The following is a 27,841-nucleotide window of genomic DNA, read 5'->3' on the forward strand; positions in this document are numbered from 1 at the left end:
TCCTGGGCTCAAGAGATCTCCCTGCCTCAGCCTCCCAAAGTGCTGGGATTACAGGCGTGAGCCACCACGCCCGGCCGATGGCATCTTAGATGAGTTGAAATATGGTACTTGGTGCCTTTCTCGGAATTTGGGGGCAACATACATCATCTTTAAGTGTCGTGCACTCATCCATTTACTCAGTAACCTGAAAGGCTGTCAGCATTCAGAGGAAATCTGAGTAAGGGAAATTCTTGAATTGGTCTAGGCTGCAAGGTAAGTCAATATGCCCCCTGGCCTGCATGACCCACCAGATCCAATCATGCTTAGATCACCATGCTGATAGAGTCTATTGCAAGCCCAGGAGGAACACTGCAGAAGCCTCTGAGATTTGTGAAGAAAGCCATGCCCTCTGGAAAATAACTGATCTTCCTTTGAGAAAGAGCTTCGACTCGCTCCTGGGCCCTGACAGACACTGAATGCTTGTCCATGGGACAACTAGGCTGCCTTGCAAACTGAACTGACCTCACAGCCTGCAAACAATTTTTTTTTTTGAGACAGAGTCTCACTCTGTTGCCCAGGCTGGAGTGCAATGGCACAATCTCGGCTCACTGCAACCTCCGCCTCCCGATTTCAAGCGATTCTCCTGCCTCAGCCTCCTGAGTAGCTGGGATTACAGGTGCTCACCACCACACCCAGATGTTTTTTGTTGTTGTTGTGTTTTTTTGTATTTTTAGTAGAGACAGGGTTTCACCATGTTGGTCAGGCTGGTCTCGAACTTCCGACCTTGTGATCTGCCCGCCTCAGCCTCCCAAAGTGCTGGGATTACAGGCGTGAGCTACCGTGCCCAGATTGCCTGAAAACTATTTTGATCCACTAGGAAATCTGTAAACAGCACTCCATCATCAAGTAGAAAGGATACAAATGAGACCCAGCCCAAGCATTTCCTCCTTTGCCATCCATTCCTCAACCAACACTGTGGGCTCAAGAGGCAGAGATTGTGCAAATTGTTTTTTGTTTGTTTGTTTGTTTCTTTTTAAACCAAAACTCAAATATCTGTACTTTAAATGTAACATATAAGTTGAAAGAAAATGGAAGAAGACGACATACCATGCAAACAATAAGCTTACAAAGGCTAGAGTAGTTATTGATAAAGTACACTTCAAGACAAAGCCAGAGATAAAGATGAATATTTCATAAAGAGGTCAGTTCACCAGGAAGATAATAACAATTATAAATGTGCATGTGCCCAATAACAGAGTTTCAAAATACACGGAGCAACAATAGAATTAAAGAAATAGACAAGCCGGGCATGGTGGCTCCTGCCTGTAATCCCAGCACTTTGGGAGGCTGCAGTGGGCGGATCGTTTGAGCCCAGGAGTTCGAGACCAGCCTGGGCAACACAGTGAACCCAATATCTAAAGCTGTGTGTGGTGGTGCATGCCTGCAGTCCCAGCTACTTGAGAGGCTGAGGTGGGAGGATCACCTGAGCCCAGGGAGTTGGAGAATGCAATGAGCCAAGATCACGCCACTGCACTCCAACCTGGGCGACAGAGACCCTGTCTCAGAAAAACAAGAGAGAAGGAAGGAAGAAAGGAAGGAGGGAGGGAGGGAGGGAGGGAGGGAGGGAGGAAGGAAGGAAGGAAGGAAGGAAGGAAGGAAAGAAGGGAGGGACAATTCCACGATCATAGTTGGAGACTTTAACTCCCCTCAGCAAATGACAGAAAAATAGCCAAAAAAACAAAACAAAACAAAAAAAACTGCCCTCTAGTCTCCTAAACTCTGGCCTGGTCCACCTTCCACAGCGCACAGTCTGCCTGTCTTTCCTTCTTCCTTTCCTCCTTCCCTTCGTTCCTTCCTTTTATTATAGAAGAGGTACACATTCATTATAGAAAGTATAGAAAATATAAATTGCCAGATAAAAATAACTGATGGAATCATTTTGGTTTAGTCCTTTCCAGAATTTTTTCTATGCATATGCACATTTATAAAAAGAGAGAGACCACTAACTTTCCCTGACCAGACTATGGAAAGCAGTTCTCCATCCCATCGCTCTATTTCATTTCCTTCCTAGCTCTTGTTGCCATCAAAACTTATATTATCAATTTTATTGTCTATTTGCTTAGGGTTTCTCCGTCTCCACTAAATATAAGCTCCACCAGTAGCTATTTGTATCTCGTTCACCCACTGCATGCCCAAAGTCTAGAACAGTGCCTGGCACATACATTCATTTATGTACTGTGATCCCTGTCTTCACAGAAATGAGTCTATTAGAGATATATATTAAACAAATAATTACACAATTAATTAACTACAACTAGGGTCAAGTGTTTCAGGCAGCCAACTGCTGTGTCCCCTTCTGGCTCTAAGGACCATTTCCTTACCCTGTGGACAATTTCTGCTGTAAGACTGTGGCCTTCTCTGGAAACTGGAGCTCAGTGGATCCATCCAGGAATGAAGCCCAGGTACAGGTATGTACCTCCAGGCCTGGTTCTCCAAAGTTTTGGGGCCTAGTCAGGCTTGTGGCTACAGTTGTTGCATCCCCTTGTCTTCTCCAGGCCAGAACAGGCTACAACACTTAGAGCTAACTTGTGCAAACTGTCTGCTCCTCTAGTCCCTGCTGGGATCTTTGGCAGGTCTTGACTTGGGGTCTGGCCTTCTTAATGCCTTAACAAGCCCCACCCTATCCCCCAGGCTATGTGTCCTTCAAATTGAGAGGCTGGTTTGCAGACTGCTGAAGCTGGGAGCTGCTTTCCTTGTCCCTTCTGCCCTTCCTCAGGACCTCCTGTCTGTCTCTCTCTTTCCAGGAAGATCCCCAGGTTTATTCCCTTGAAGGATACTTCTAAGCTGCTTCCTGCTTGAGGCTGTGTTTTGGGCTTCTTTGTAACCCAAAGAGTGCAGCTAGCTCCTGTACTAGTGAAGTTCCAAGAAGTTGGCCTCCAGGAAAGCCCCACGAGACCACAACCCACAGATATTTCCATCAGAGGAGGTTCAAATGAGGGCCCACACCTTACTCCATTTTGGCAGCCACCTTAGGAAGCTCTGCCTGTATTTCTTCACCCTTAAGCTTATCACAGTTTGAAGTTCACCTCCTTCATCTCTTCACCTCCAAGCTTAGCACAGTGCGGAGTACATAGTAGCACTAAATGAAGGGGGTCAATTCAAATCATTAACTCATTCAATAAAAAAATAGTAAATGTCCCAGGCACTGTGCTAATGTTTTACACGAATTCTTGGTTTTTCATTCGCACAGGTGCCAATACAATTTCCATTCTGCAAATGAAGAAAAAGGCCCAGAGAAATTAAGTTACTTCCCAAAGTCACAAAGTTCTGGTATCTCTTTTCATTGCCTGAGATGCAACGGAGCATCGTAGACGGAAAATGCCAGAAAGCAGGCAGTGCACCAATGAGAACGGGCTCGCGGGAGAACCAAACGGTGGCAAGCTCAGCACGGCCAGTAGCTTTCGCCCTCGGTTGCCAGTCGGCTCCGTTTCCTACAACACCGACCGGAAGCGTTTCTGTCGACCGCGTTTCGAATGAGCACCGCCGGAAGTTTCTGCCGCGGCTTTGCGGGGACGGGAGAGTGGTAGTGGGGGCTGCAGCCGCTGGACACGGGTGCGGAGGTTCGAGGGCCCAGGTGGCTGAAGGGGCCGTTAGGAACATCCAAGCGGTGGGACACAGGCAGAACCCTGACCTGACCTGGACCACCCTCGTCCTCTTGGCCCCCCTCTTCACCTCGCCTCCGCTTGGCTCTGGATTGGCCCCGCCCCCTGACCTGAGCCTGGTCCTCCCTCAGGCAGTGACCCTTGACCTCCGGTGGCTCCCCCCTCTCTCAGACGCGATGGCTACGGGCGCGGATGTACGGGACATTCTAGAACTCGGGGGTCCAGAAGGGGATGCAGCCTCTGGGACCATCAGCAAGAAGGACATCATCAACCCAGACAAGGTAACAGGGGCACCTGAAAGCATTGGCTAGGGGAGAGTAGGGGAGTGAAGATGGGGAGGAGTGACAACAGAAGAGAGATGGGGCAAGGGATGGGTGCTACACTTATAGTGAGTTGGGCGATAAAAGGGGTGACATAACAGGACACAGAATGTATGTCATCCTTGATGGGAGGGAGGAGGTGGGACATCGTGGGAGACGGTGGGACCAAGAGGGTATGACACCTCTGAGAGCCGACAGGACCAGGCAAGTGTGATTTTTGCTGCAAGATATTGTTGGGGAGAAATCAAGACATTGTAACAGTCTGAGAGTTGGTGGAATGGGCAGGGGACTGCTCTGATTTCGGGGTGGGGTGGTGTCCCTGGGAGTGGGGTTTCTGTGCCTTTACAGTGTGTCAGTTTGCCTGTCATTGACCCTGTAGGTGCTGGTTTTTTCAGGGATTGAGCTGGACTAAAGAATTGTCAGGAAAGGGAGTCTAGGCTGTGGTTCCTTTCTGTGGTTTCCTTCCTCAGAAAAAATCCAAGAAGTCCTCAGAGACATTGACTTTCAAGAGGCCGGAGGGCATGCACCGGGAAGTCTATGCCTTGCTCTACTCTGACAAGAAGCAAGTATTGGAATCCCAAGTCCCCCAGGTTTTGGCCCCTGATTCACCTGCCATGCCCCTAACTCCTAGTTTTCTCTTCCAATTCTCTCCTTCCCAGCCAGGGCTCCTGCTTAGCAGGATGCAGGAGGACCAGAAATCTCTTGCTCCAGGTCATGACTTTCTTGCTATAGGGCAGGGTAGATCAGCTCCCTGGGACAAAAATCTCTTTAACACACCTTCTGATTCTAACCTGCCATCTCCCTAAACCTCACTGCCAGGGATGCACCCCCACTGCTACCCAGTGACACTGGTCAGGGATACCGTACAGTGAAGGCCAAGTTGGGCTCCAAGAAGGTGCGGCCTTGGAAGTGGATGCCATTCACCAATCCAGCCCGCAAGGACGGAGCAATGTTCTTCCACTGGCGACGTGCAGCGGAGGAGGGCAAGGACTATCCCTTTGCTAGGTTCAATAAGGTGAGCTACCTTCATTCGGACACAGGCCAAGATTGCCCTCCCACTTTGAGCCATTTGTGCAAGCTCTCCAGTCTCCTAGGGTTGGCTTCGGGGGCCTGCTCATGCCCAACTGTGATTACCCAACCAGTCCTCATGGCAAATGCATGCAGAGTAGGACTCCATGGGTCTTTTCTGCCCAAGGGATCCTGTTCTTTCCCAGACCTGCTCTGGTTTTTCATGGCTTTTCTTGGTCTTTCACATGTTGCTGTTCCTCAGAGCTATATCCTAGGTACTCTACTCTTATTGCTCTGTACTTTCTTAGTATGAACCCTGTGGCTTCAGTTACCCTCTCTACACGTCACCAATCCAGAGCAGTGGTTCCTTCGCATCCAGTCATTTACTATCTCTTTCTGAATGCCCCACAGGTACCTTACATCAGGTAGGTACCCTGAACAGAACTCATCATGTTCCCTCTGTCAGTCCCAAATCTGTTCCCCATCTTAGTGAATGGCACCATCTTCCACCCAGTTGCCCAAACCAGAAACTTGGGGGATCGTCCTTGACTTAGTCTTCTCCCTTAGTGCTCACAATATTTAAATCAACAGCAGGACAAAGAAGATCGGGAAAACCAACATGTAAGGAAATGGATTGAAGTCTTTCAAATAAGAGCCATCAATAACATGAACCAGGATTTGAATGGGTATGAAGTGAGATAAAGAGTGAAGTTGTAGGTGTGTGGTGGGGGTCCTACCTTAATGGTCAGGGAGGGCCTCTCAGAATGCGCACAGTATTTGAGCTAGATGCCAGTGACACATCTATTTATTGAGTCCTGTTGATTCTTTTTCCATAATAAATCACATCTCTGACTATATTCTTCATCCCCTATGCCAGCCCCCTAGTCCAAGCTGAGTTATCTCTGGTCTAGATTACTGTAGCTCAGCAGAGCAGGACCTTCCCAGACTCACCCAGCCAGTGAGAGGCAGAGCTAGATTGGGCTAGGTTTCCTAGTCCATTACTTAAGTCATTGTACAGTGTGGCCTCACAGCTGCTGCAGCCTGGAATAGCCTAGACTTAGAGCCTGAAAGCCTCATTTACGTCTTCTCTAACCAATCTTTGTCCCCAGGCTGGAGTGTCACTTGTTATATCCTATGTATCAAACTTCCCACATGGTACCAAAATTATTTTTTCAGCAGCAGTATGAGCTCTGAGAGGCTAAGACCCCTGCCTGTCATATGCAGCACTGTGTCTCCAGCATAGGTATTGCAGGCCCATGGTAAATATTTGTTAAATGAATGAAAAAATGTCTTCCTCACTCGACTATGAGCTACTTGAGAGGACTGGCTGCACGGTTCCTGAGGGTTTTTTTTTTCCCCTTCTTCTTCTTTGAGACAAGGTCTCTTTTTGTCGGCCAGGCTGGAGTACAGTGGTGTGATCTCAGCTCATTGCATCCTCCACCTCCAGGGCTCAAGTGATCCTCCCACCTCAGCCTCCCGAGTAGCTGGGACCACTGGCATGTACCAAAATGCCTGGCTAATTTTTGTGGTTTTTTTAGAGACCGGGTTTCACCGTGTTTCCCAGGCTGGTCTCAAACTCTTGGGCTCAAGCGATCTGCCCACCTCAGCCTCCCAAAGTGTGGGGATTACAGGCGTGAGCCACCGTAGCTGGTCCTGAGTTGTTGGTTTGTTTTTTAGTTAAATTGAATTAAAATGCATAGGAGAAATACGTAACCAAACCTGGCAAACCAGAGAGACTTCCCAGAGGAGATGATGCCTGAGAGCTCGAAAGGTTGAGAAAGTTATCTAGGTAGAAGGAATGTAGAAGTGGAAGGCATTTCAGGCAAGAGCAGAGATCAAGGGGGAAGTCTGCTATGTTCTAGAAACTGCTAGTCATTTGGCTGCAATTTAGGGTTCATGAGGGACAGTGGCTGCGGGAGGAGGCCAGGTCATTTATTTGCGTGTTCATTAATTGATTTGGTAGACACTGATACGTACAGTGTGCTGAGTCCTAAAGGTGGGAGATGAACTGGACACCCTTGCGCTTGAGGAGTTTGTGAATTATCTAGAAGATGCTTTATCTTAGATGGAGAGCCTCTGAGGATTTTAATAAGGGATAGTTGGTAATGATAAGATATATATTCTGAAACACTAGGACAGTGTGTCTCAAATCATCTGTGGTGAAGGACATTTTTCTATTTTTACTTCCAATCCATCAGAGACTGATAAAGATAATAAAATTATAAAGGCAAAATACAAGGCCATGTTTCCTCATATTAGATTCAACAGCATACAATTACTGTAAAATTGTTATGTAAGTTTTTTAGTGTCTACTTTCAGTTTGCATTCTCATCATAGACCGGGGTAAGTGTAAACAGCACTTGGTTTGCAGACTATCCTTTAAGTAGCACTGTTCAAAGAGATCACCTTAGCTGCAGATGGAGAATTGATTGGAGGAGGATTGAATGAGGGCAGAGATCAGCAGGGAGGCTATTTCTCTGATCCAGCCAAGTGACAGCGGGTAGGCTGGACTGGGAAGTGGCAACAGAGACAGAAATTTTGGAGGTAAAAGCCACAGATTTGGTCAAGAGGAGTTGGGACTCAAGGGGAAAGATAGGAATTAAGATGCCTCCCAGGTTTCTGGCTTGAGCAGCTGGGTTGGGTGATGGTGATATTGACTGAAATCTGGACTGGAGAAGATAATGTTTGAGGGAGGGCCAAGAGTTCAGTACTGAGGTAAGTTTGAGGTACATGGGGGACCTCCAGTAGGAGATGTCCAAAAGGCGACCAGTTTTGGAGCTGGTTGTGGTCTTTAACTGAGAAGAGAGACTTTCCTGATCTAGTCTAGCATTGACTCCTTCCTTGGGTCTCTGACAGACCCAGCTGGTGGTAGTGCTGTTTGTCTCTGGGAGAGGTCTGTAGGATTGGGGGTATGGGAGAAGGGAGGAAGGGGCATTGGCAGGGCTGCCTATGTTGGGAGTAGGATTCAGGCCCAGCTTTTGTAGAGATGCCTGACCTTGGCAAACTCTGGGGGAGCAGCAAGTCCCATTGTCCCCACTGGGTGGCAGTAGTGCTTCAGACAAGAGTTATATGGACTAGGGGCTGCTGGGCCTTTCTCCAGGTAATTAGCCATCTGTCCTACTCCAGAGTTGACCTTTGGACTCCACAGAAGCACTTACATGTGGGCCCCTCACCTTAACCATGGGGGCAGCAGTGTGTGTGTCCCATGACTGAGGCTCTGGAGCTGGAGACAGTGCAGTTGCTCCTGGAATGAATCAGGGGGAGGCTACAGTCCCAAACCCTGCTAGGACCTCTAGTCAAGCAGACAGGTTCTTTCCTCACTCCATGCTGCAGGGGCACAGGCCCAGGGGCTGGCAACAAACAGGAGGAGCTGTGGTCACTGGGGGCTGGAACCTGCTAGACATGACATGATGTGGGCATGCCCCTACTGTGTCCCTCTGTGCCAGCAGACTGTGCAGGTGCCTGTGTACTCAGAGCAGGAGTACCAGCTTTATCTCCACGATGATGCTTGGACTAAGGCAGAAACTGACCACCTCTTTGACCTCAGCCGCCGCTTTGACCTGCGTTTTGTTGTTATCCATGACCGGTATGACCACCAGCAGTTCAAGGTGAGCCACTGTGCATTTGCATGTGTGCCCAGCTTCTCTAGCAGGCCCTTTTATGCCATCTCTTCCACATGCCCCTGAATGTTCATTCCTCTACCCTGTCTTGCTTCTCAGAAGCGTTCTGTGGAAGACCTGAAGGAGCGGTACTACCACATCTGTGCTAAGCTTGCTAACGTGCGGGCTGTGCCAGGCACAGACCTTAAGATACCAGTATTTGATGCTGGGCACGAACGACGGCGGAAGGAACAGCTTGAGCGTCTCTACAACCGGACCCCAGAGCAGGTTAGCCCAAGGCCACATACCTGTCCTCCATGCCCCAAACCCCTTGCCCATTGCCTCCATCCTCTGTACCCCTCAACTCCCACCCCAGGTCCCCCTGCCTCTCACTGATACCCTATTAACTGCCCCAGGCCCATTCCTACCTCTCATGGGCCATCCCCCTTGCTTTTCATAGCCCTTCACCTCCCTCATGATCCCTTACTTCTCAGATTCCCTCACAGACACCCCAGCACCCCATCACCTCCGTGTCTACCCTCACTCCTAGAAGTGCCCTCACACACTTTGCATCCCTCACTTTCCCAGGTGGCAGAGGAGGAGTACCTGCTACAGGAGCTGCGCAAGATCGAGGCCCGGAAGAAGGAGCGGGAGAAACGCAGCCAGGACCTGCAGAAGCTGATCACAGCGGCAGACACCACTGCAGAGCAGCGGCGCACGGAACGCAAGGCCCCCAAGAAGAAGCTACCCCAGAAAAAGGAGGCTGAGAAGCCGGTGCGGAGGCTCAGCCAGCCCAGCTCAGGGTGGAAGGGTCACCTGGCACAAGGCCCCACCCCAAGTGGAGGGTTCTGAGAGCACCCAGTGCTGATGGGGTGCTGGGACTAACCCTGGGCTCTCTCCCTGTGACACCTTGATCTCCATAATGCCTTCTTCCCTAGGCTGTTCCTGAGACTGCAGGCATCAAGTTTCCAGACTTCAAGTCTGCAGGTGTCACGCTGCGGAGCCAACGGGTACGTGAGTCACCTCCTTTAGCATGTTTGGGCCCTGGGTTCTGCTCTGGGCTCCATGTGGCCCAAACGCTGAAAGCAGGTGGGGATGGAGCGGTAGGAGAGATTGCTGCAGACAGAGGTGGCCTTGCCAGGATCTCAGTGATGTGGCCAGGCTAAGGTCACAGCTTGCACTATATTCAGCTTCCTGGCTATTTCCTTTTCTGGCCCATAGTTAACCTCCATGTGTTACCGTCTCTTCCACACCTCTTTCCCACTGCCTTTTGTCCCCTTCATCCTAAGTCTCTTGTGCCTGGGAGAGGCTCAGCTTGCCAGCTTTCATTGCAGATGAAGCTGCCCAGCTCTGTGGGACAGAAGAAGATCAAGGCCCTGGAACAGATGCTGCTGGAGCTTGGTGTGGGTGAGTGTGGGGACTGGGCCCCACAGGGTGTACCCACCCGAGGCTGTGGATAAAAGGCTGGGCACGGGGAGGGGAGTTCACGTGGCTGGCCCTCTACCACACCTGGGCTCTGCCCCTGTGCTGCCCGCCACCTGCCTGCAGAGCTGAGCCCGACACCTACGGAGGAGCTGGTGCACATGTTCAATGAGCTGCGAAGCGACCTGGTGCTGCTGTACGAGCTCAAGCAGGCCTGTGCCAACTGCGAGTATGAGCTGCAGATGCTGCGGCACCGTCATGAGGCACTGGCCCGGGCAGGTGTGCTGGGGGGCCCTGCCACACCAGCATCAGGCCCAGGCCCGGCCTCTGCTGAGCCAGCAGTGACTGAACCAGGACTTGGCCCTGACCCCAAGGACACCATCATTGATGTGGTGGGCGCACCCCTCACACCCAATTCGGTAAGAGTCTGGACAGGCTGGGAGGCACGCCTTGGCCCTGCGAGTGAGCGCATGCACATGGGTGTAGGGGCTCCTCTCCCTCTAGTACCTGCAGCAGGAATGATCATCACTTCTGTGTGGGTCTGAGACTGAGGGGTAGGAGTGGGTTGACCAGTGGGCGTCCTTGTCCCTGAGCACGTGAAACACATGCACTGAGCCTGACTCAGGCCTTGGGGGTCACTGACCTCAATGCCTTCTGTGTGTCCTCAGAGAAAGCGACGGGAGTCGGCCTCCAGCTCATCTTCTGTGAAGAAAGCCAAGAAGCCATGAGAGACCCCACGGGGTGTGGGCGACGCTGTTATGTAAATAGAGCTGCTGAATTGGACCAGGCTGCTTCCTTTCCCTTTCCTTCACTTCTGATGCCCCTAGTGGGAAGGGTGGGCCAGGAGGGGATTGTCACAGCCACTCCACAGGGTGGCAGGTAGGTTTGCCTGTGTTCAGGCCCTTCGCAGCTCTCTGACCACTAACCACTGTGAGTTTCACCCAAACTCCTGCACCTCAGAGCACCTGTGGTTTACACTCAAGATGGCTTTGCACACAGCCTGTACTGATAGTCCCCGCACTGCCACAGTTGTGTGCATATTGAGTGAGGGTGTCACAGGTGCTGCAGTGACGGCCAGTCACACACGGATGGCCTTGTGCACAGAGGCAGTCTGGAGCATGCTCTACCTACCTTCACATCCTGACAGCTTTGGCGCAGCAGCAGCCTCACATACACAGACGGCTTTGCACACACACCCACTGCCTCGTTTCCCCGACTTTATTCAGTGGCACGTTCACAGCGGGGATGGGGGTAGACACAAGGTGGGGCCTGATCTGTCCTGGAGCCCTGGGGGCACCACACACCATGCACTATGGATGGGAGGGGGCACAGGGGGGGCTTGGTGGCCCCACAGAAGCCTGTGTACCAGGGAGGAGGCGGTGAGTGCCTGGGTTCCCCTAGCCCAGGCCCGCAATGGGAGGGGCTAATACTGGGCTGAGATTGAGGGGTGGGGATGGGGGGCACAAAGTGTCTGCTCCAGAAGGGCCAAGTGGCCAAGCCCTTGCAAGGGCACAAGCCCACGCCAAGGGCACAAGCCCACAGGGCAGCTGGGGGACACTCTGGATGCAGAGCTATGCCACTCTCCCTCTTCCCCTCTGGTGAGGGAGAGGAGGATTCTGGGCTGGGCCAAACAGCTACCCTGTCCTGCCCCATCCTGTCCTCGGCCAATCAGAACGGCTTCGATGTCTGCTTGAAGATGAAGCCTCGATAGGCGAGTGTCTTCATGATGTTGGCAATGTTCTTGCAGTCGTCTAAAAAGGAGAGAAGACATTTAGATCGGCCCCACATCCTTCCCCTCCATGCCCACAGGTGCTCTTACAAGGGCGGGGGTGGGAAGCAGGGTCAGATTCAGGAGCCACAGGCTTTAGAGAGGGTGGTCCCATCCCCTGGTGGCAGCATCCCTGGCTTCAGGTTGGGCTGGGTGATGCTGGGCCAGCAGGAAGCCTGGTCTCGATGCTTCTCAGTTCCATAATTCATGCTGGAAATTGGCCGGCATGTCCCGCCCCAGCCCCAGCGGTGATGTATGGGCGCCGTCGCAGTAAGAAAAAGGCAGAGTAAATGTGTAATTTCTCCCTTGACGGCCCCCGGCCGCTGGGCGATCCTTCTTGTTGCCGCCGCGTGGGGACGGCCCGTCCGCCACACTCCGTCTTCCCGCCACCCGCCTTGATGTCTCCATTTCATTACTGGGCAGCCATTCATCACACCCACGGCCAGGGTGACTTTGCCGACACTTTCGTGTGTGTGGAAGATGTGACCCAGGCCATAATCACTAGTGACAAGGCACAAGGCTCGGCACTGCTGGGCCAGGGCCCTGGGAAACACACCTGCCTTGTGTCCTGGGCTTGTGTGCTCAAACAGCAACTTGCCTGGGCACCTGTTCCTGTGCAGCTCCGATAGGATGGGGAGGGTCCAGATTTGTGGTCCTCCTCATAGCCTTGGCCATCAGCCCTCTACCAGACACTCCTGTATACGTCAGCGGAAGCCCTGCCTCTGTCCTAGTAGGCTCAAAGTGGGTGCTAGTCCCTTTTTGGGCCCTGTTTCTGCCCATACCTTGTGGAATGTCTGCCTGTATTAGACTATCACAAACAGTTTCTCCAGTATTGGATGCTTTCAACTGTCCTAGAACCCTAGAGGCTGCAGGATCAGGCCTCTGGGGCCTCAGTATCATGGACATGGGCCAGGATTTGTTTCACCACTGCCACCACCAGCAGGAGGTGCACCTGCCCAGAGCTTATTCAACTAGAGGAAGCCTAGGAGAGAAGCAGCCTGAGTGCCTTGAGTTTTTCTGTTCAGCTGCCCACGCAGCCACCAACTCATTATCCCCTCACCTGCCTCTTCTCCCATCTCCCTTAGATGCTCCTGGGCCATAACCAGGGCCTCAGCCACCACCAGCCTTCATAGGATCGATGCTGTGATTGTAGAAATATTGTACATCAATGTCATAATAAAGTGTGGGGGGTAGTAAGCTCAAGGTGGGGTCAGGAGTTCTCTGCCTGTCAAGGCCCACCTTTGCCAGGACCTTAGCCTAGGAAGGGGACTCTCCAGCACTAGACAAGGGCAGTAGGAGGCGCAGTCTCTGGTCGGCCCACACCCTGCATCACTAGCCAGATCCTAGCTCTGCGGAGCCTGCTTTGGGCAGGCAAGTCAGACAGGGTCCTGTCTCGCAGAGCTCAGTGTGGATGTACCTGCAGTGGATGTGGGCATGGAGAGGTGACACCTTCCCCCAGGGACTCAGGAAGCCGTACGGGCTGGTCTGAGGCAGAACAGTGGGAAGACAGATGGGTGGGTAGTGGCGGCCATGGCAACTCCAGACGTGACCCATCCCCGTGGTTTATGGGCTGGACACGCACCCCGCTCAGCTGAGGCCCCATCATTTGTCTCTCTTAGTGTGTGCGCCTGTGCTGTGGGGGTAGAGGGTGGAGGAGGGAGGGGCTGTGCTAGGCAGTTGACAGGAAGGGGAATGGGACAGGAAGGGGCCTAAGAGGGGGAGGGGTTAGGATGGGGCCCATGGGCTGTGGTGGTGCCAATAGAGGGACTATGATAGGGTGATTTTCTTGCCAAACAAGTCTGGCCCTATCAGGGCACCTACAATCCTTCCTGTCTCCTGTATCCTAGGGACCATGGCCGCTGTGCATATTAAGAATAAGTCCCCTCGTTATCTGCAATTACCCAGCGGCCACACACCTCATTTCTTCCAGCAGAAAAGAAAATTAGTTTTCTATTGACTTCATCTGGCTCCTCCCTCATTGCTGGACAAATCATTCAATTTGCTTCCCCTGGCCCAAGTGAATGTCCCAGCCCCAACCGCCGGGCCACCAGCCATCCAGTGAGCAAGCACTGATCTCCCACCTGTGCCTGGCCCTGTGCTGGGAGAGGGTCCCCATGTCCCAGTCTCTGTCCTTGACCTCTCCCCACTCTACACACTGGATGACTTCATCTAAATCGTGAGTTTCGACTACCCCCTGAAGATCACTGTCTCCAGCCTGGACAGCTCCTGGGCTTCACACCACATATTCCTGAACATCTCTTTCTAGATAAACCCTAAACGTCCAGTCATGAGCTAATTTTCTCTCCAAGCTGCTTCTTACCCCTCAACCTGCTATGTTCTCTGTCCCAGTGAATGGCACCATAATCCACCCAAAATGCTCAAAGAAGAAATCTGAGAGTCATGTTGCCACTTTGCTCTCTCCCTCACTCTCCAAATCTAATCAAGTATGAACTTCTGCAGATTTTCTCTTCTTAGTCTCTGCCTAATCATCTTGGATTACAACAGCTGTCCTCTTTCTCCCCCGAATTCATTCTCTTACAGCCAAAGTGATTTTTCTGACATAAATCTGATCATGTTCTTCTTCCTTAAAGCTATTCAATGGCTCTCCTTGCCCTCAGTTTAAAGTCTACACTCCGTAATGTGTCTTAAAGACTCCACAAAAATTGATCCCTGCTATTTCTGGTCTCTGCCATACTCAACCCTCAATCCCTGGACTCCAATCTAAAGGACCCCCACTCACTGTTTTCTGAAAATGACAAAGTGGGTTTTGGAGCCAGAAAGACATGTTTCCAATCTAAACTTCACCCACTGGCTGCATAACACGCAGCAAGGGCTTAGCGTCTCTAATACTTAGGTTCCTCTACTAGGGTGATAATGGCCTTGCTGTTATTGTGAGGACTGAACAAGGTGTTGCACCCATATCTTTGCACATGCTGTTCTTTATGCTTGGAATACCTCCTCTTTCTGAAGAAAAGGCAAGGAAGCTAGTTTTCTGGAGGAACTAGTGGTGAGAAAGTGTATACAACTGATAGCACAGATGACTGATAGGGGCTGGCAGACTTGGTGAAACCAAATTGGCATTCACTCCAAATTCTGACTTCGGATCCTGTTTACTGGGTATTTCTGGAGTCTAACTTGTTGCAGTTGGCCCACTACAATAAAGAGAGACCAGGGAGAGGAAGAAATTTGCTCCAGTTCACCTAGCAAGTCAGTGGAATGGCAGCCATGGACTTCCAGCTCTAGGCTCTTCTTCCAGCCCTTGAAGCCTTGATAATTTTTTTTTTTTTTTTAAGTCTATGGCCCTACTAGAAAGTGAGGAAGCTTGGCAGAAGCACTAGAGACAGATCTGGGGCTTTTAATAGGCCAAAAATTCAGAGAGAGCGAGCAGCAGGGTGAGTCTGGTGGCAACATAGTCTCTTGGAAAGTTTTCTGCTTGAAGCTCTGGGGGCCACCTGGGTTAGCAGGCTTGCCTTCCAGGACCTCTCATTGAGCTACGGAGGCCAGCATGAAGCTGCTGTAGGGTGAGAGTGGGGTGGCAGGGAGCACAGCCTTGCACCCACAATAGAGGCCTCCAAGAGTAGGTCTACCTCACCTTCAAATTCTAGAAGGCTAACCTTTGGTTTTGTTTCCTTTTGTTTTGTTTTGAGACAGTCTCGCTCTGTCACCCAGGCTGGAGTGCAGTGGCATGACCTCAGCTCACTGCAACCTCTGCCTCCAATTCTTGTACCTCGGCCTCCCAAAGGGCTGGGATTATAGGCGTGAGCACCTTGCCTGGCCAGGCTAACCTATTTTTATGTTTCTGCAGGATCATCAATTTGTGACAAGATGACCCTCTCCTCTTTTTTGGGGCATTAATATTCTCAGTGTTGGAAATATTTTTATATTGCCAGGACCATAATGTGAGGAGTGCAGCTGCATAAATCCCTGAGAGAAGATTAGTGGGGCTAGCACCTAACAAGGAAGGATAAGCTTGTTGGCTGGGCCCAAGGACAGTCAAATGTCTGCCTGACAAAGAATCTGCACATAAAAGAGTTGCTCAGATCACTTAGGACACCCAGAAAGAGCTCACAAAGGGCAAACAACCTGAGGCTGATATTCTCCATTAGTGGTACTTACCTGGGAACTGAGTGGTAGTGGACAGGAAGCAGGGCTTGGACTAGGGAGACCCTCAGGAGGAAGGGGACCCAAGAAGTGAGAAGTCCATTCATTCATGTACTCATTCATTCAGCAAACATGCACTGACACCTTCTGTATGTTCAGTGATCTTGTACCATAATGGTTCTGAGGGATGTGCAAGACTCTGTAGCTCCCTGCCCTCAAGGAACTCAAAGACAGCCCTGTCAGGTGTGCAGTGCTATGAGAAAAGGATGCATGGAAAAGTAATCTAGTTCTGTTTGAGGATTAGGAAAAGACTCCAGAGTTAAGCAGAGGTCTTAGGGGATGGGAGAGGGAGCTAGCCCACCCAGTTAGGGTTGGGGTGAGGAAGGTGTTCTCAGCATAGGCACATTTATGGAGGTGAAATGTGGAGTGTCCAAAAAAAATTTATCAGATGGGTGGGGGTGATGAAGAATCAGAAGGGAGTGTCAAGAGATGAAGCTGGTGGTCAGTGACTGACTAAAGGGAATCCTAAAGAACCCAAATGCTAAACTAAGGAGCTTAAGATGTTAATATTCTGAGAATGATGGACATTAACATGTTTAAGGAGGGGAATGACAGTACCAGATCTGTGTTTCAGAATTACCATCCTAGATGTGAGGACTGGATTAGAAGGATTAACCCTGAAGGCAGGCAGATCAATTAGCAGATTGTACTGTGGTCCAGACCAGAAATAATGGCCCAGAACTAGGCCAGTGGCAGTGGAAATGGAGAAGATCTATTGATGATGTGGGGGAAGTGGATGGAGGTAAGAGAATTTTTAGGAAATAGAACGAGCAAGCCTTAATGGGGGGATTAGGATGGCAGAGGGAAAGCATCTAGGATCTCAGTGCCACTCACTGAGATAAGGCATACCAGGGAAGATGCAAATTTGGGGCAGTGATGAACTTAGCTTTGGATAAGTTAAGTCATACTCCTATGGGACATCTAAATTTGTCAGGCATTTCTTTATGGTTTCTAGGCTAATGTCTTCTCTATCTCAGTATTAAACACACACACACACACACACACACACACACACACACACACAAAACTATCCTATGTTTTCTTCTAATACTTTCAGTTTTTTTATATTAACTTTTTAATCTGTCTGGAATTTATTTTTGTGTGTGGTAAGAAATAAAAACTCTTAACTTTTTTCCCCCGATAGCCAATTGTCCTACCACCATTGATTGAACTGTCTACACTTTCCCCATCCTTTTGAAATGACACCTCTATCATATATATAATTCCCATACATGTGTCTGTTGGAGGCAGGAGAGAATGTATGTGAAATGATCAAAGAAGCCGATCAAACTGGGGGAACAGGAGGGACAGTAGGGTGGCAAGCTGCTGATCTTATGGGACTAAGAGGCAGTGTGGCCTAAAGGAACATGCAGACACATCCTGAGGTCTGCTGGAGTCTCCACAGGCCTCCTGCCTGCGGAATGCTTAGCTTGGTAACGCACTTTATTAGTGATCTTCAGGACACGGTGAGGAATGAGGCGAGAGTCCATGGAACAGGGACCAGCAGAGATAGGGTAGGGTAGTTGGGAGGTGGTATGGAAAACAGTGCAAGGAGCAGGAACCACGCATGGTAAGGGTGACACAGCAGGATCCCTGGGTGTGTCCACATTCTAGAGCCTCAACTATTGCCACATCTGTCTGTCTAGACATCCTGGCAGCAGTAATGCCCTGAGAGCAAAGTGCCAGTGCCTAGGTCTGCTTGACACAGGACTGCCAGATTAAATGCAGCCCCAGCTCCATACAGGACATACTTATTTTTTTTTAGTACTAAAAATTATTTATCTGAAATTCAAATTTAGTGTCCTGTATTATTTGTAACCCTGTATTATCTGGCAACTCTGTGACGGGGACCCAACAGCTGGGTGCAGTTTAAGGTTTAGCATCAAATGTTAGCTTAGAAGGAAGATGGAGGCCAAGACAGTGAGTTTAGGACTGACACAGCAGACAGCCCCAGTATATCCTGCTTCTGGGTTTGAATCCAAACTCCACCATTCAGTAACCATGTGAACTTGAGCAAGTTCCTGAATTCTATTTAATTTCTCTTTGTTTTGGTTTCTTCTTCTCTAAAATGGGAATAATAATAATTATAGCAATAACTTCCCTCAAAGTGTTGTTAAAAAGATGAAATGAGTTATTTGTGAAGTGCCTAAAACAGTAGCTCGGTTAGTTATTATTTTTGTAATTCCAATAACATCTAAAAATAATATTATTCCAACAATAATATCCTGATATCCCCACCCCCCTTGTCTCAGACATGGCCTACACAGTCCCGAGCCCCCATTCACGGCCACCTTGGCCCACCTGACACACTTCCTAGACACACACTCCCTTCTCTCCACAGCCATGGCTCCCATAGCTTCCTCCCCCTCCCCCAGACAGGGTCCTTACAGCCTCCACTCCAAAGTGACCCCTTTCAGCCCCTCCCCTCAGCCCCCTCCACCCCACCGAGGTGCCTGGAGGTGCCACAGGCTGATGGTGAAGGATGACGATGGTTCCACAATAAGGGGAAAAGGCAATTTCATCTTGATTAGCAGGCGATTTCTCTCACCGTAATAAGCGCGCTCCAAATAATTAGCGTGTTTTACGTAATAATGAAATTACAGAAATGCAGTCCACTTATTCAAACAACTCACCATTACCATATTTTTAAATATTAGACTTAATTAGAGTTTATCACTTCAGAGAAGTATGCGGACCGAAGATGTTTTTAAAAAAATCCTCATAAAGTGTTTATTAAGCGCTGGTAAAGCTGGGATAATGATGTGTTTGGAAATTAAGGCAATCAAACACTTACCGCCGCTCCTGGAGGCCAGGCATGGAAATGAGGCCATTACACGCCCATTACCCGCCAGCTCACAGCCACTTGGGGGCAGTGGGGTTGGGGGGGGGGATGTGCCTGGCCGGGAGGGCATGGTGCCCGGAAACCCCTTTGCCAGCATCCCAGAACTGCCTGACCAGTAAGCATAGCATCAAACCCCTTATGTAACTTACAGTGCATTTGGCCACCAGGAACTCAACTCAGATTTGGCCAATGGACAGGATTGGTCCCAAATGCCAAAGATGATATCCAAGACCAATCCTTATCCAGACTCCCAGGCTTGGCAGGACATGTCAACTTCATTCAAACCCCAATACAGAATGAGGACAGAAACCACACTGGGTAGCCAGGGAGGTCCACAAGAAGAGGTGGAGGGAGGATCCCACCTGCTGGCTCCAGCCCTGCAGAGGAAGCTACAGGCCCAGACTAGGTGACCACTCCCAAGTCTCGGCCACACGGGAGGAGGTAGCTGGAGTGGTGGGAAGAAACTGAGGAATTGTGCTGTGAGCCCAAGAGGCAGAAGAGTCAGGCGCCAGGCTCAAGACAGACATGGGGCCAGAACCTGGATCAGGGAAAGCAGGCAAGAACGGTGGCAGGGAGAGTGGCTGGTGGCTCCGGGCCCCATTTATCCCGGTGAATAACTAATTCTAGAATTTATAGTGCTGGGTTTTTGTTCTGTGGCCATTTATATCTGCGAAGGAAGGAAATGAAGAGGCAGCACGGACGCCACATCTTTCTGTGTTATTGCTTGTCTGCCATTTGCAAATCATTATTAATTGTGGGCCCTGGTGGCAGGCTGGGTGGGGGCCGGGCTGGGTACATCCACATAGCTCTTCATCAAGGACCCCAGCCGCTGCCCCAGAGAGCCAATTACCCCGCCCTGATTGGGATCAGATAAAGAGGGAATTTTTACAAATTAGGGAATAAATAGAATTTCCACACAGGGCGCGGGCAGGACCTGAGAGGCTATAATGAAAAACCATCCGTCACCATCAGTGCGGCCTGGGCACGCAGCCCCGGCACTCCCTCCCTTGTGGGCTCGCCCTAATGCTCAGGGGCCTGGGCGTACAGGTCTAAGGACACCCCCAACCCTTCCAAGGCCTGGAAGCGGGAGCGAAGTTCTCAGGGGGTGCATACACCCTTTGGGCTGAAGATGCTTGGGCCCTAGCTCTGGCCTGGCCCTAATGCTGCCTCTTCCTTTCCCTACCTCTTCCTTCCTCAGGCTCTTGGGAAGGAGACTGAGGCAGTCCTGAGAAAGACCAGAGTTGGGGACCATAGGGCAAAGACCACATCCATGTCCCCACAGCCATGGCAACCCTAGGGCAGAGCCCCAGCCCCATGGACCACTCACTCGACTCCCATTAGCGCTCCTCCCCTTGGATCATTAAATATGTATATCTTATTACACGCCTTGTTAGAGTATCGAGCTCTATTGACTGATGATAAATCCTGAGCCTCGTCCTGGCCATAAATTTATCTGGAGATGATGAAGACTCAATAATCTAGTCAGGCAGATAATATCATCGGGCCTTAAAAAAGATCATTACATTATATGTCAGAATTAAAAGTGAAATACGCCGTAGTAACAGGGCGGCTGCTCTGGCCATTACAGAGGATGCCCGCCTCCCCCAACTCAATCCCAGCCAAGGCCCCATCCAGGTAGAGGGGCCAGGAAGCCTCACCTTCCTCCTGGTCTGGGATGCCACAACTAGAAGTGCCAGGTTATAGCCAGATCACCTATGGCCAAGTAAAGGGAACCCAGCCAGGGAGGGGTTGGCTACTGAGAACAGCTGAGCTGATCTGCCATACCTGGCAGCCTCATCAGTCTTCTGGGCCCTGTAGTGGTTCCAATAGGAACATGTCAGGGCCTTACCCTCTTCCAGAATGGCCTGAACTACCAGGACAGATTCCTTGTAAAATGAGGATACTGAGATACAGAGAGGTTATGCCACTTGCCTGTGCTGCCCCAGGTAGCTGGAAAGTACCAGGACCTGTGACCCGGCCCCAGACCCATGTACCAGCAGACTATCTGGAGACTTTCTTGTGAGCACGTGCTATCAATCCAGACCATGGCCACCTCCCTCCTGAGAGACCTGCCTGCCATAACCTCTATATCCTGACCTTTTGAGAAATCTTGTTGCCAGCCTCTTCATTCTTTGACTTTAGCACTAATGGCCTTCTCCATTGTATCTAATTTCCACCCATATTCACAGTAACACACTCAACCTTTTAAACATCCTACTACTCTTCCTTTGAAATATTAAATCCAAATATCCCTGGTTTCTGACAATAACAAGGTGCTTGACAATCCAAGTGCTTGGAGACCAGGAGTGTTTTGAATTTTGGATTTTTTTCAGATTGTGCAATATTTGCATATACATGAGATATCTTGGGGATGGGGACCCAAGTCTAAACACAGAATTCATTTATGTTTCTTCTATACTTTATGCACATACCCCGAAGGTAATTTTATATAATTGTTTATATAATTTTGTGCATAAAACAAAGTTTTGATGGCGACCCATCACATGAGGTCAGGTGTGGAATTTTCCACTTGTGGTGTTATGCTGGCAGTCAAAAAGTTTCGAATTTTGGAGCATTCTGGATTTGGGATTTTCAGATTAGGGATGCCTAACCTATCTGTATACTTTTTTTTTTTCACTCACTGAAACCTTAAAATTTATACCCTTACTCTCTCCATATGTATCGTCTCTCCTATATTCACATTTTTCCTTGCCCACTTCTTTTTCTTTGAATTAGAATGTTACTCTGTCACCCAGGCAGAAGTGCAGTGGCTTGGTCATAGCTCACCGCAGTCTCGGCCTCCTGGGGTCAAGCAATCCTCCTGCATCAGCCTCCCGAGCAGCTGGAACTACAAATATGCCACCATGCCTGGCTAATTTTTTTTTTTTTTTTTTTGGGTAGATACGGAGTCTTGCTATGTTACCAAGGCTGGTTCCACCTTCCCCAGCCTCCCAAAGTGCTGGGATTATAGACATGAGCCATTGGGCCCGGCCCTTGTTCACTTTTGATGATGTTCCCAAGCGCCACCACCTTCTGCCCTGTTGGCAGAGCCCACTACTCCTTCAAGTAATCAGAATTAATCCTCTGTTGTCTGAGCCATTTTTGGTGACCCGTTCTCCCTTGCCAGTCATTGACATAGGGATAGGCATGTGTTCTGGCTACTGAGACGTGAGGGTAAGTTTGCTGAAAGGCCTTCAAGGAAAATTTCTTCTCTCTTATGAAGACAAGCATGAGGGAAAAATAGTCCTTTATATTCTGCTGGATGTTTTCGTACCTGCACATAATGTCTGGGACTGCAGAAGCCATCTTCCAACCTTGAGGGGAGTTAGCCTATGAAGACCATGCTGAAGATGAAAGAAAACTGGAAACAAATCTGGGTCCCTGATAACATTGCTGAGATGCTGAATTAACCAACCTTAGGATCACCTTACTGCCGAATTTCTTTTGTGAGATAATAAATCCCCTTATTGTTTAAGATATTTAAAATTGGGGTTTCTTTTTCTTGCAGCTGAAAGTATACCAACTGATACAGAATGTAAAGGCAGGAAGGAGAATGACATAAGGAATGGACCTTACAACATAGAACTCACTGAATAAAGGAGGCAGGCCGAAGGACAAAGAGGACGCTGCTATTTCAGGCTGGGAAGTTGGTAACCCTTTTTTTCTTTTGCTCTCTTGAAACATTTGATCAAATTGTTTCTAGCTGTATCTCAGGACACAGGCTATGTTAGGAAAAATGCTAAAAGAATCAAGTTTAAACTAAAACCCCAGTGAAAACAGAGAGGGAAGAAATATAGCTTTACTAAGAAAGGCATTCTACGAGTATGGCTTGCAATATAAGTTGACTAAACGCCCCTCAGTTCCACAAAGTCATCAGACTCTTCAGACTTCTTCTTTCTTTCTGCCCTGCCATTCTCGGCATGTGGTTTCCAATCCTCAGACTATTTCATAGTCCAAAACAGCTGCTGGAGCTCCAACCATCAAATCCACATTCCAGGAAAAAGAAAGAGGGAAGGTGGGAAAAGGCAAGAATAGCGTATTTCCCAGCTGAGTTGTTTCCTTTAAACATCATCCCTGGAAGTCCCAGACAATACACTTCCTTTTGTTTCACCAGCCAGAGCTCAGAGACATGGCTGTACCTAGCTGTGTGGAAAACTAAAAAAGTAGTCTTTTAACTAGGTACACACTGATTATTATACAGGGGTTCTATAATTATACAGGGGTTCTATTTAGTGAAAAAGAAGGGAAAAGTCATAGTTTCTGTCCTAGCAACATAACTGACATGTCTGCCTTTGGAGCCTGGATTGCACAGTCCATTACTTTTCAGTCTTTTTCTTGCCAATCCTCAACTCTCTTATTCCCTTTTCCTTATCACCCTTGCCTGGAAAAACCCAAAATCTGCCTTCTCTGTGCCTGCCACCTGGAGCGTGTGACTAGAGAAAATCCCAACCATATAGACTAGTGCCACTAGTGCCACTTACAAAATCAGAGTCATCAGCCTCAGTTGGGTATATAAACTGCCCAGCCAATCTCCAGTGTTCCTGATCAGTGTGCACTCTCTCCCTTCAGCCCCAGTGACAATTTCAAGTTTCTCTCCTTTCCACAAATCTCAAATCCCCCGCCCTCAATATCACCACAAACCCCTCACCCATGCAAACAATCTTATCTTCTACTTCACAGGAGCCACATAGAAGCCACTCTTCTGAGTCTGCCCCAGTCCTCTTATCCTGTCACAAGAGAGGGCCAAGCCTGATGTCAATTTTTTTTTTTTTTTTGAGATGGAGTCTCACTCTATCACACAGGCTGGAGTGCAATGGTGTGGTCTCGGCCCACTGCAACCTCTGCCTCCCGGGTTCAAGTGATTCTCCTGCCTCAGCCTCCAGAGTAGCTGGGATTATAGGCTCTTAACACCACGCACCGCTAATTGCCTGATGTCACTTTCTAAGCCCATCCCTCCGCTCCACCTGGGTAGGGTCCAACCCAGAATCCAGGCCTTTTCAGGGTCCTTACATTATTGAGTACTCCTATTTCCACTGATACAGCTTCACTTTTTTCTTCTGCATTGGCTCCTTCACATAAGCATGTAAATATATTAATTCTCTCCCATCTTGGGAGTAAACAAGTCTCCCTTTAACTCCCTTTTCCATTTGGCTAGTACCCAATATCTCCTCCCTTTTAGAGGCAAACTTCAGAGTTGTTTATACTCAGTATCTTATTTCTTCATCTCCCGCCTTGCAATCTGATCACTGCTTTACCAACACTGCTTTCTCTAATGATCCCTATGACTCATGAGGATGAAGCTTTTCAGGTTTTGATTGATAGACAATTGGTGAACAGTTCACTCCTTAAAGCTCTCTTTCCTGGGCTTCAGTGGCCCACCCTCACTTTCCATGCAATTCTCCTTGGTTCCTTTGAACACTCCCTTTCTTTTGATCACCTCTTAGATATGGGTGTTGCTCAGAACTGTCATTGGTCCTCTTCCCTTCTCACTCTCCTTCCCTGGGCAAACTTTCCCCTCCTGGAGCTTTAATTACCATATATTTTCCAATAATTTCTAGGAGCTTTAATTACCATATATTTTCCAATAATTTCTAAGTCCATATTCCCATTACCACCATCCTGGTCCAGCCCACCATCATCTCTCAACTAGGTAATGGCAGTGCCCCTGCCAATCTTTCTTCCATGGTGTCCTATTAAACCACCAATCTGGTCATTTCATTCCCTGTCTTAAAACCCAGGCTGGGCACGGTGGCTCAACGCCTGTAATCCCAGCACTTTGGGAGGCCAAGGTGGGCGAATCATGAGGTCAGGAGTTCGAGACCAGCCTGGCCAACGTGGCAAAACCCCGTCCCTACTAAAAATACAAAAAATTAGCTGGGCATAGTGGCATCTGTAATCCCAGCTACTCAGGAGGCTGAGGCAGGAGAATCGCTTGAACCCAGGAGGCGGAGATTGCAGTGAGCCGAGATGGCACTACGGCATTCCATCCCGGGCAACAGAGTGAGACGCTGCCTCAAAAAACAACAACAGCAACAACAACAACAACAAACCCTTCAATGAACCTGGAGCAGAAAAAGGACATTAATGGAAACACTGGTGAAATTAAAATAAGGCTTTTTTTTTTGAGACAGGGTTTCTCTCTGTTGCCCAGGCTGGAGTGTAGTGGCATGATCTCGGCTCACTGCATCTCCGCCTCCCAGGTTCAGGCAAGTCCCGTGCCTCAGCCTCCCAAGTACCTGGGATTACAGGCGTGTGCCACCACACCCGACCTAATAAGCCCTTTAATGTAGCATAGCACCAATGTTAATTTTCTGGTACTGATAACTGTATTGTGATTATGTAAGATGTTAACATGAGGGAAAGCTGGGTAAGGGATACATAGAAACTTTCCTACAAATATAAAATTAATTCAAAGTAAAAAGTTTAAGAGTCAAAAATTAAAACCACCACCACCAGCACCACCGCCAGTGGCTCCTCACCCCTCTCAGGACTGCTCAGCTAATCCCTATTAAGTTCAATATTGCCACCTTGCCTGACTCAGCTCCCAATGCATCCAAACCCCTTTATAAGAGTCTGAGTTCTGGACCTGTTTACATCTCTAGTCTCATCATTCCCACTCCCCTGTTGTACAGCCAAGTTCAGGCTCATCTGCCCCTTGAGTTTTCAAATCCTCTGCCTTCTGCCTAGAAAACTCCCCACTTCTCACCTGGCTCATTGCCCTCACCTCTCAGGACCCAGGATTGCTAGTGCTTCCTCTAGGTGCCTTCCCTCCATCCTGCCTTCATGTTAGGAACCTCTTCTGTGTGCTCCCACAGCAGCCAATTTGCGTATCGTAACTGCCTCTCCTTCACCTCCTGCTAGACTATGAACTCTCTGAGGGCACAGATGTTATCCACAGAGACACGCAAGAAATACATACTGAAAAGAAGAAAGGAAGGACCAGAGGAAAAGAAAGAGGGGCAAGATTACAGGCAAACCAACTCCAGCCCTGACATTTGCCACCCAAAGCCTTGACATGCCCAGGACCTGAAACCCTGTCATGGTCTTTGTCTCCAGCTTCCAAAGCCCTGAAGGTTTCAGACCCTTTCCCACCTCCATTCCCTTCTAGCATCTTGGTTTCCCCAGGACTTTGCTGTGCAAGGAGACTGGCTGGGACCTGAGCTCTCATCTGTCTGGCCAGCCTGTCCTGCAAACCCAGGCAGCCAGGGGTGGCAGTGGTGGTGCTGGGGTGCCCCAGTCCTAGCCAATGATGCCCTGGAGAAAGGCCTAGCTATGCCTATGGTCTCCGGGAAGGGGGGATGCCCTCCCTAAGCCCTGTCCCACCTGGTAAATATTTCATCCTCAAGCTGCTCAGCTAATCCCTATTAATTTCAATACCGCCGCCTTGCCTGGCTCAGCTCCCAATGCATTATTTATCCCCTTTGTTTGTTTGTCGCTAACAGGTGGGCCCCAGCGGAGGCGCTGACTGGGGACAAGCCCACTCTATCACAGTGTGGCTGTGAATTAATCATGAGGACTAATGGGAACCACCTCAGCTCCAGGCACTTCCCTAGCTGCCTCCCCTGCCCTGGCACCCAGGGGTGGGCGAGGGCCATCTCAACTCAATTTAACTCAATTCAATACAGCACATTTTATTTACTATCTGCCTACACGTGTCAGACACTGTGCTATGCTTTGGGGATATAAGCCGAATGAAACAGACATTTCTTGCCCTCAGGGAACTTACAGTCTAGTGACGGAGACAGGCATTAAACAACTTTCAAACAGATAATTTCTTAATTACAACTGTGATTAAATGCTATAAATGGGGAGAGCAGGGTGCTGAGAAAAAGTAAATGGGGAGATGGGGACTTGATCAAGTCTAGGAGTCAGGGAAAGCATCCCCGAGGAAGCAAACTTTAAGCTGAGTTCTGAGGGATGAGGAGGAGTTAATTAGGTTGCGGGGTGGGAATATGGGGCTCTGGGGGAAAATAAAGCCACATGGGAAGGCAATGAGGTAAAAGAAGGTATGACAGGTTCCAGGAGATGAGGGAGGGGCGTGGAGTGTGGGGAGCAGGAGGAGACTGGCTTAAGGGGGACAGGAGAGGCCAGCAGAGGACAGAGGCTGAGTCTGTGCCCAAGTAGACAGGGGACTTCCCCTAAGCCAACAAGGCTCAGAGTGGGGACTCTCTTCTGCCAAAATGATCAAGCTGTCCTGATGGATCACCATGGAGCCCTCCTGAACACAGGATTTTCACTCACCACCTCCCAAACACACACTCCCACTACTTCTGCCGACTTGAGCAACTGCTGATTTCTTGACTTTGTGCTTGTGGCCTTCTGAGGCTGTCCCTCGTGCTAGGCCCACCTCCTCCAGGGACTCCTGGAGTCCTACTTGCTCTTCTTGCCCACCCTTGAGGTGGTCAAGAGCATTAACCCTCAACTGTGCTGGTCAGGGGACTCAGGGGAGCGCCTGGCCCGAGGACTTGTGAGGAGACCTGCATGAGCCTCTCAGCACCCTGAAGGCTTAGGTGCTTCCATGGAAAAACAGGGCTGGATCTGGCACCTCAACCCTGTGGTGGAACCAGGAACACAGCTGGGAACATTGACCTGCCTCAGCCAAAAGTGCTCACTTCACCTCCCACGAAGGAGCATCTCTCACCTCTGAAGCCCTGGTACTGGCCTGGGCACCCAGAAGACCTCAGCAAACATTTTCTGAATGAATGACTGAACACAGGGAAGGCTCCATCATCTCCCACAATGATCTCTTTCCCAGACACTTCCCTCAGAAACTTTTCTAGAAATTTAAATAGATGAAGGAGCAAATATGGGCCAAGGATTTTACAGTTCTTGCTTCCAGTGAGCCTGACGGTTAGGGGCCAGCATCAACCCCATTTTAAAGAGGAAGAAATAGAGACCCCGGACGGGGAACGACTTACCTAGTAACACTCAACCTTGAAGGCATGAGCCTTAAACAGAATGAGGTCAGCCCGGCTCCAGGCTCCAGCATATCCAGAGATATGCTCCCTCTGTGGGCATTTCCCCAGGCACCCTAGCTCTCTAGAACAATCCTAAAAGGCACCTGGTTTATGAACTAGGTG

General features: G+C 49.5%; 2 protein-coding genes across 11 annotated transcripts in view; one reads left to right on the plus strand and one right to left on the minus strand.

Moving 5' to 3' along the window:
* Positions 1–3,495: 3,495 nt before the first annotated feature.
* Positions 3,496–10,778, plus strand: DMAP1 (DNA methyltransferase 1 associated protein 1). 4 transcript variants are annotated; one of them, XM_012001843.1, is made up of 11 exons: positions 3,496–3,591; positions 3,773–3,922; positions 4,432–4,523; positions 4,781–4,976; positions 8,419–8,577; positions 8,689–8,856; positions 9,157–9,342; positions 9,507–9,578; positions 9,903–9,975; positions 10,117–10,409; positions 10,659–10,778. In XM_012001843.1, exons 2-11 carry the CDS (start codon positions 3,818–3,820, stop codon positions 10,716–10,718), a joined length of 1,404 nt encoding a protein of 467 aa, XP_011857233.1. In that variant the 5' UTR covers positions 3,496–3,591; positions 3,773–3,817; the 3' UTR covers positions 10,719–10,778. The 4 variants fall into 4 exon arrangements, with proteins under 4 accessions (XP_011857233.1, XP_011857237.1, XP_011857236.1 ...); XM_012001847.1 differs by having other exon boundaries at positions 3,504–3,591; positions 8,449–8,577; XM_012001846.1 differs by having other exon boundaries at positions 3,514–3,591; positions 3,813–3,922.
* A 412-nt stretch (positions 10,779–11,190) lies between these two features.
* Positions 11,191–27,841, minus strand: part of ERI3 (ERI1 exoribonuclease family member 3) — a 140,989-nt gene continuing 124,338 nt past the window's right edge. For all 7 annotated transcript variants that reach the window (XM_012001842.1, XM_012001839.1, XM_012001841.1 and 4 more), the window contains one exon: positions 11,191–11,741. In XM_012001842.1, the coding sequence (XP_011857232.1) occupies positions 11,659–11,741 (83 nt within the window). In that variant the 3' untranslated portion in view covers positions 11,191–11,658. The remainder of the gene's footprint in view (positions 11,742–27,841) is intronic.

The sequence above is a fragment of the Mandrillus leucophaeus genome, unplaced genomic scaffold (genome assembly GCF_000951045.1).
Source record: "Mandrillus leucophaeus isolate KB7577 unplaced genomic scaffold, Mleu.le_1.0 Scaffold67, whole genome shotgun sequence".
In the NCBI taxonomy this organism is placed as follows: Eukaryota; Metazoa; Chordata; class Mammalia; order Primates; family Cercopithecidae; genus Mandrillus; species Mandrillus leucophaeus.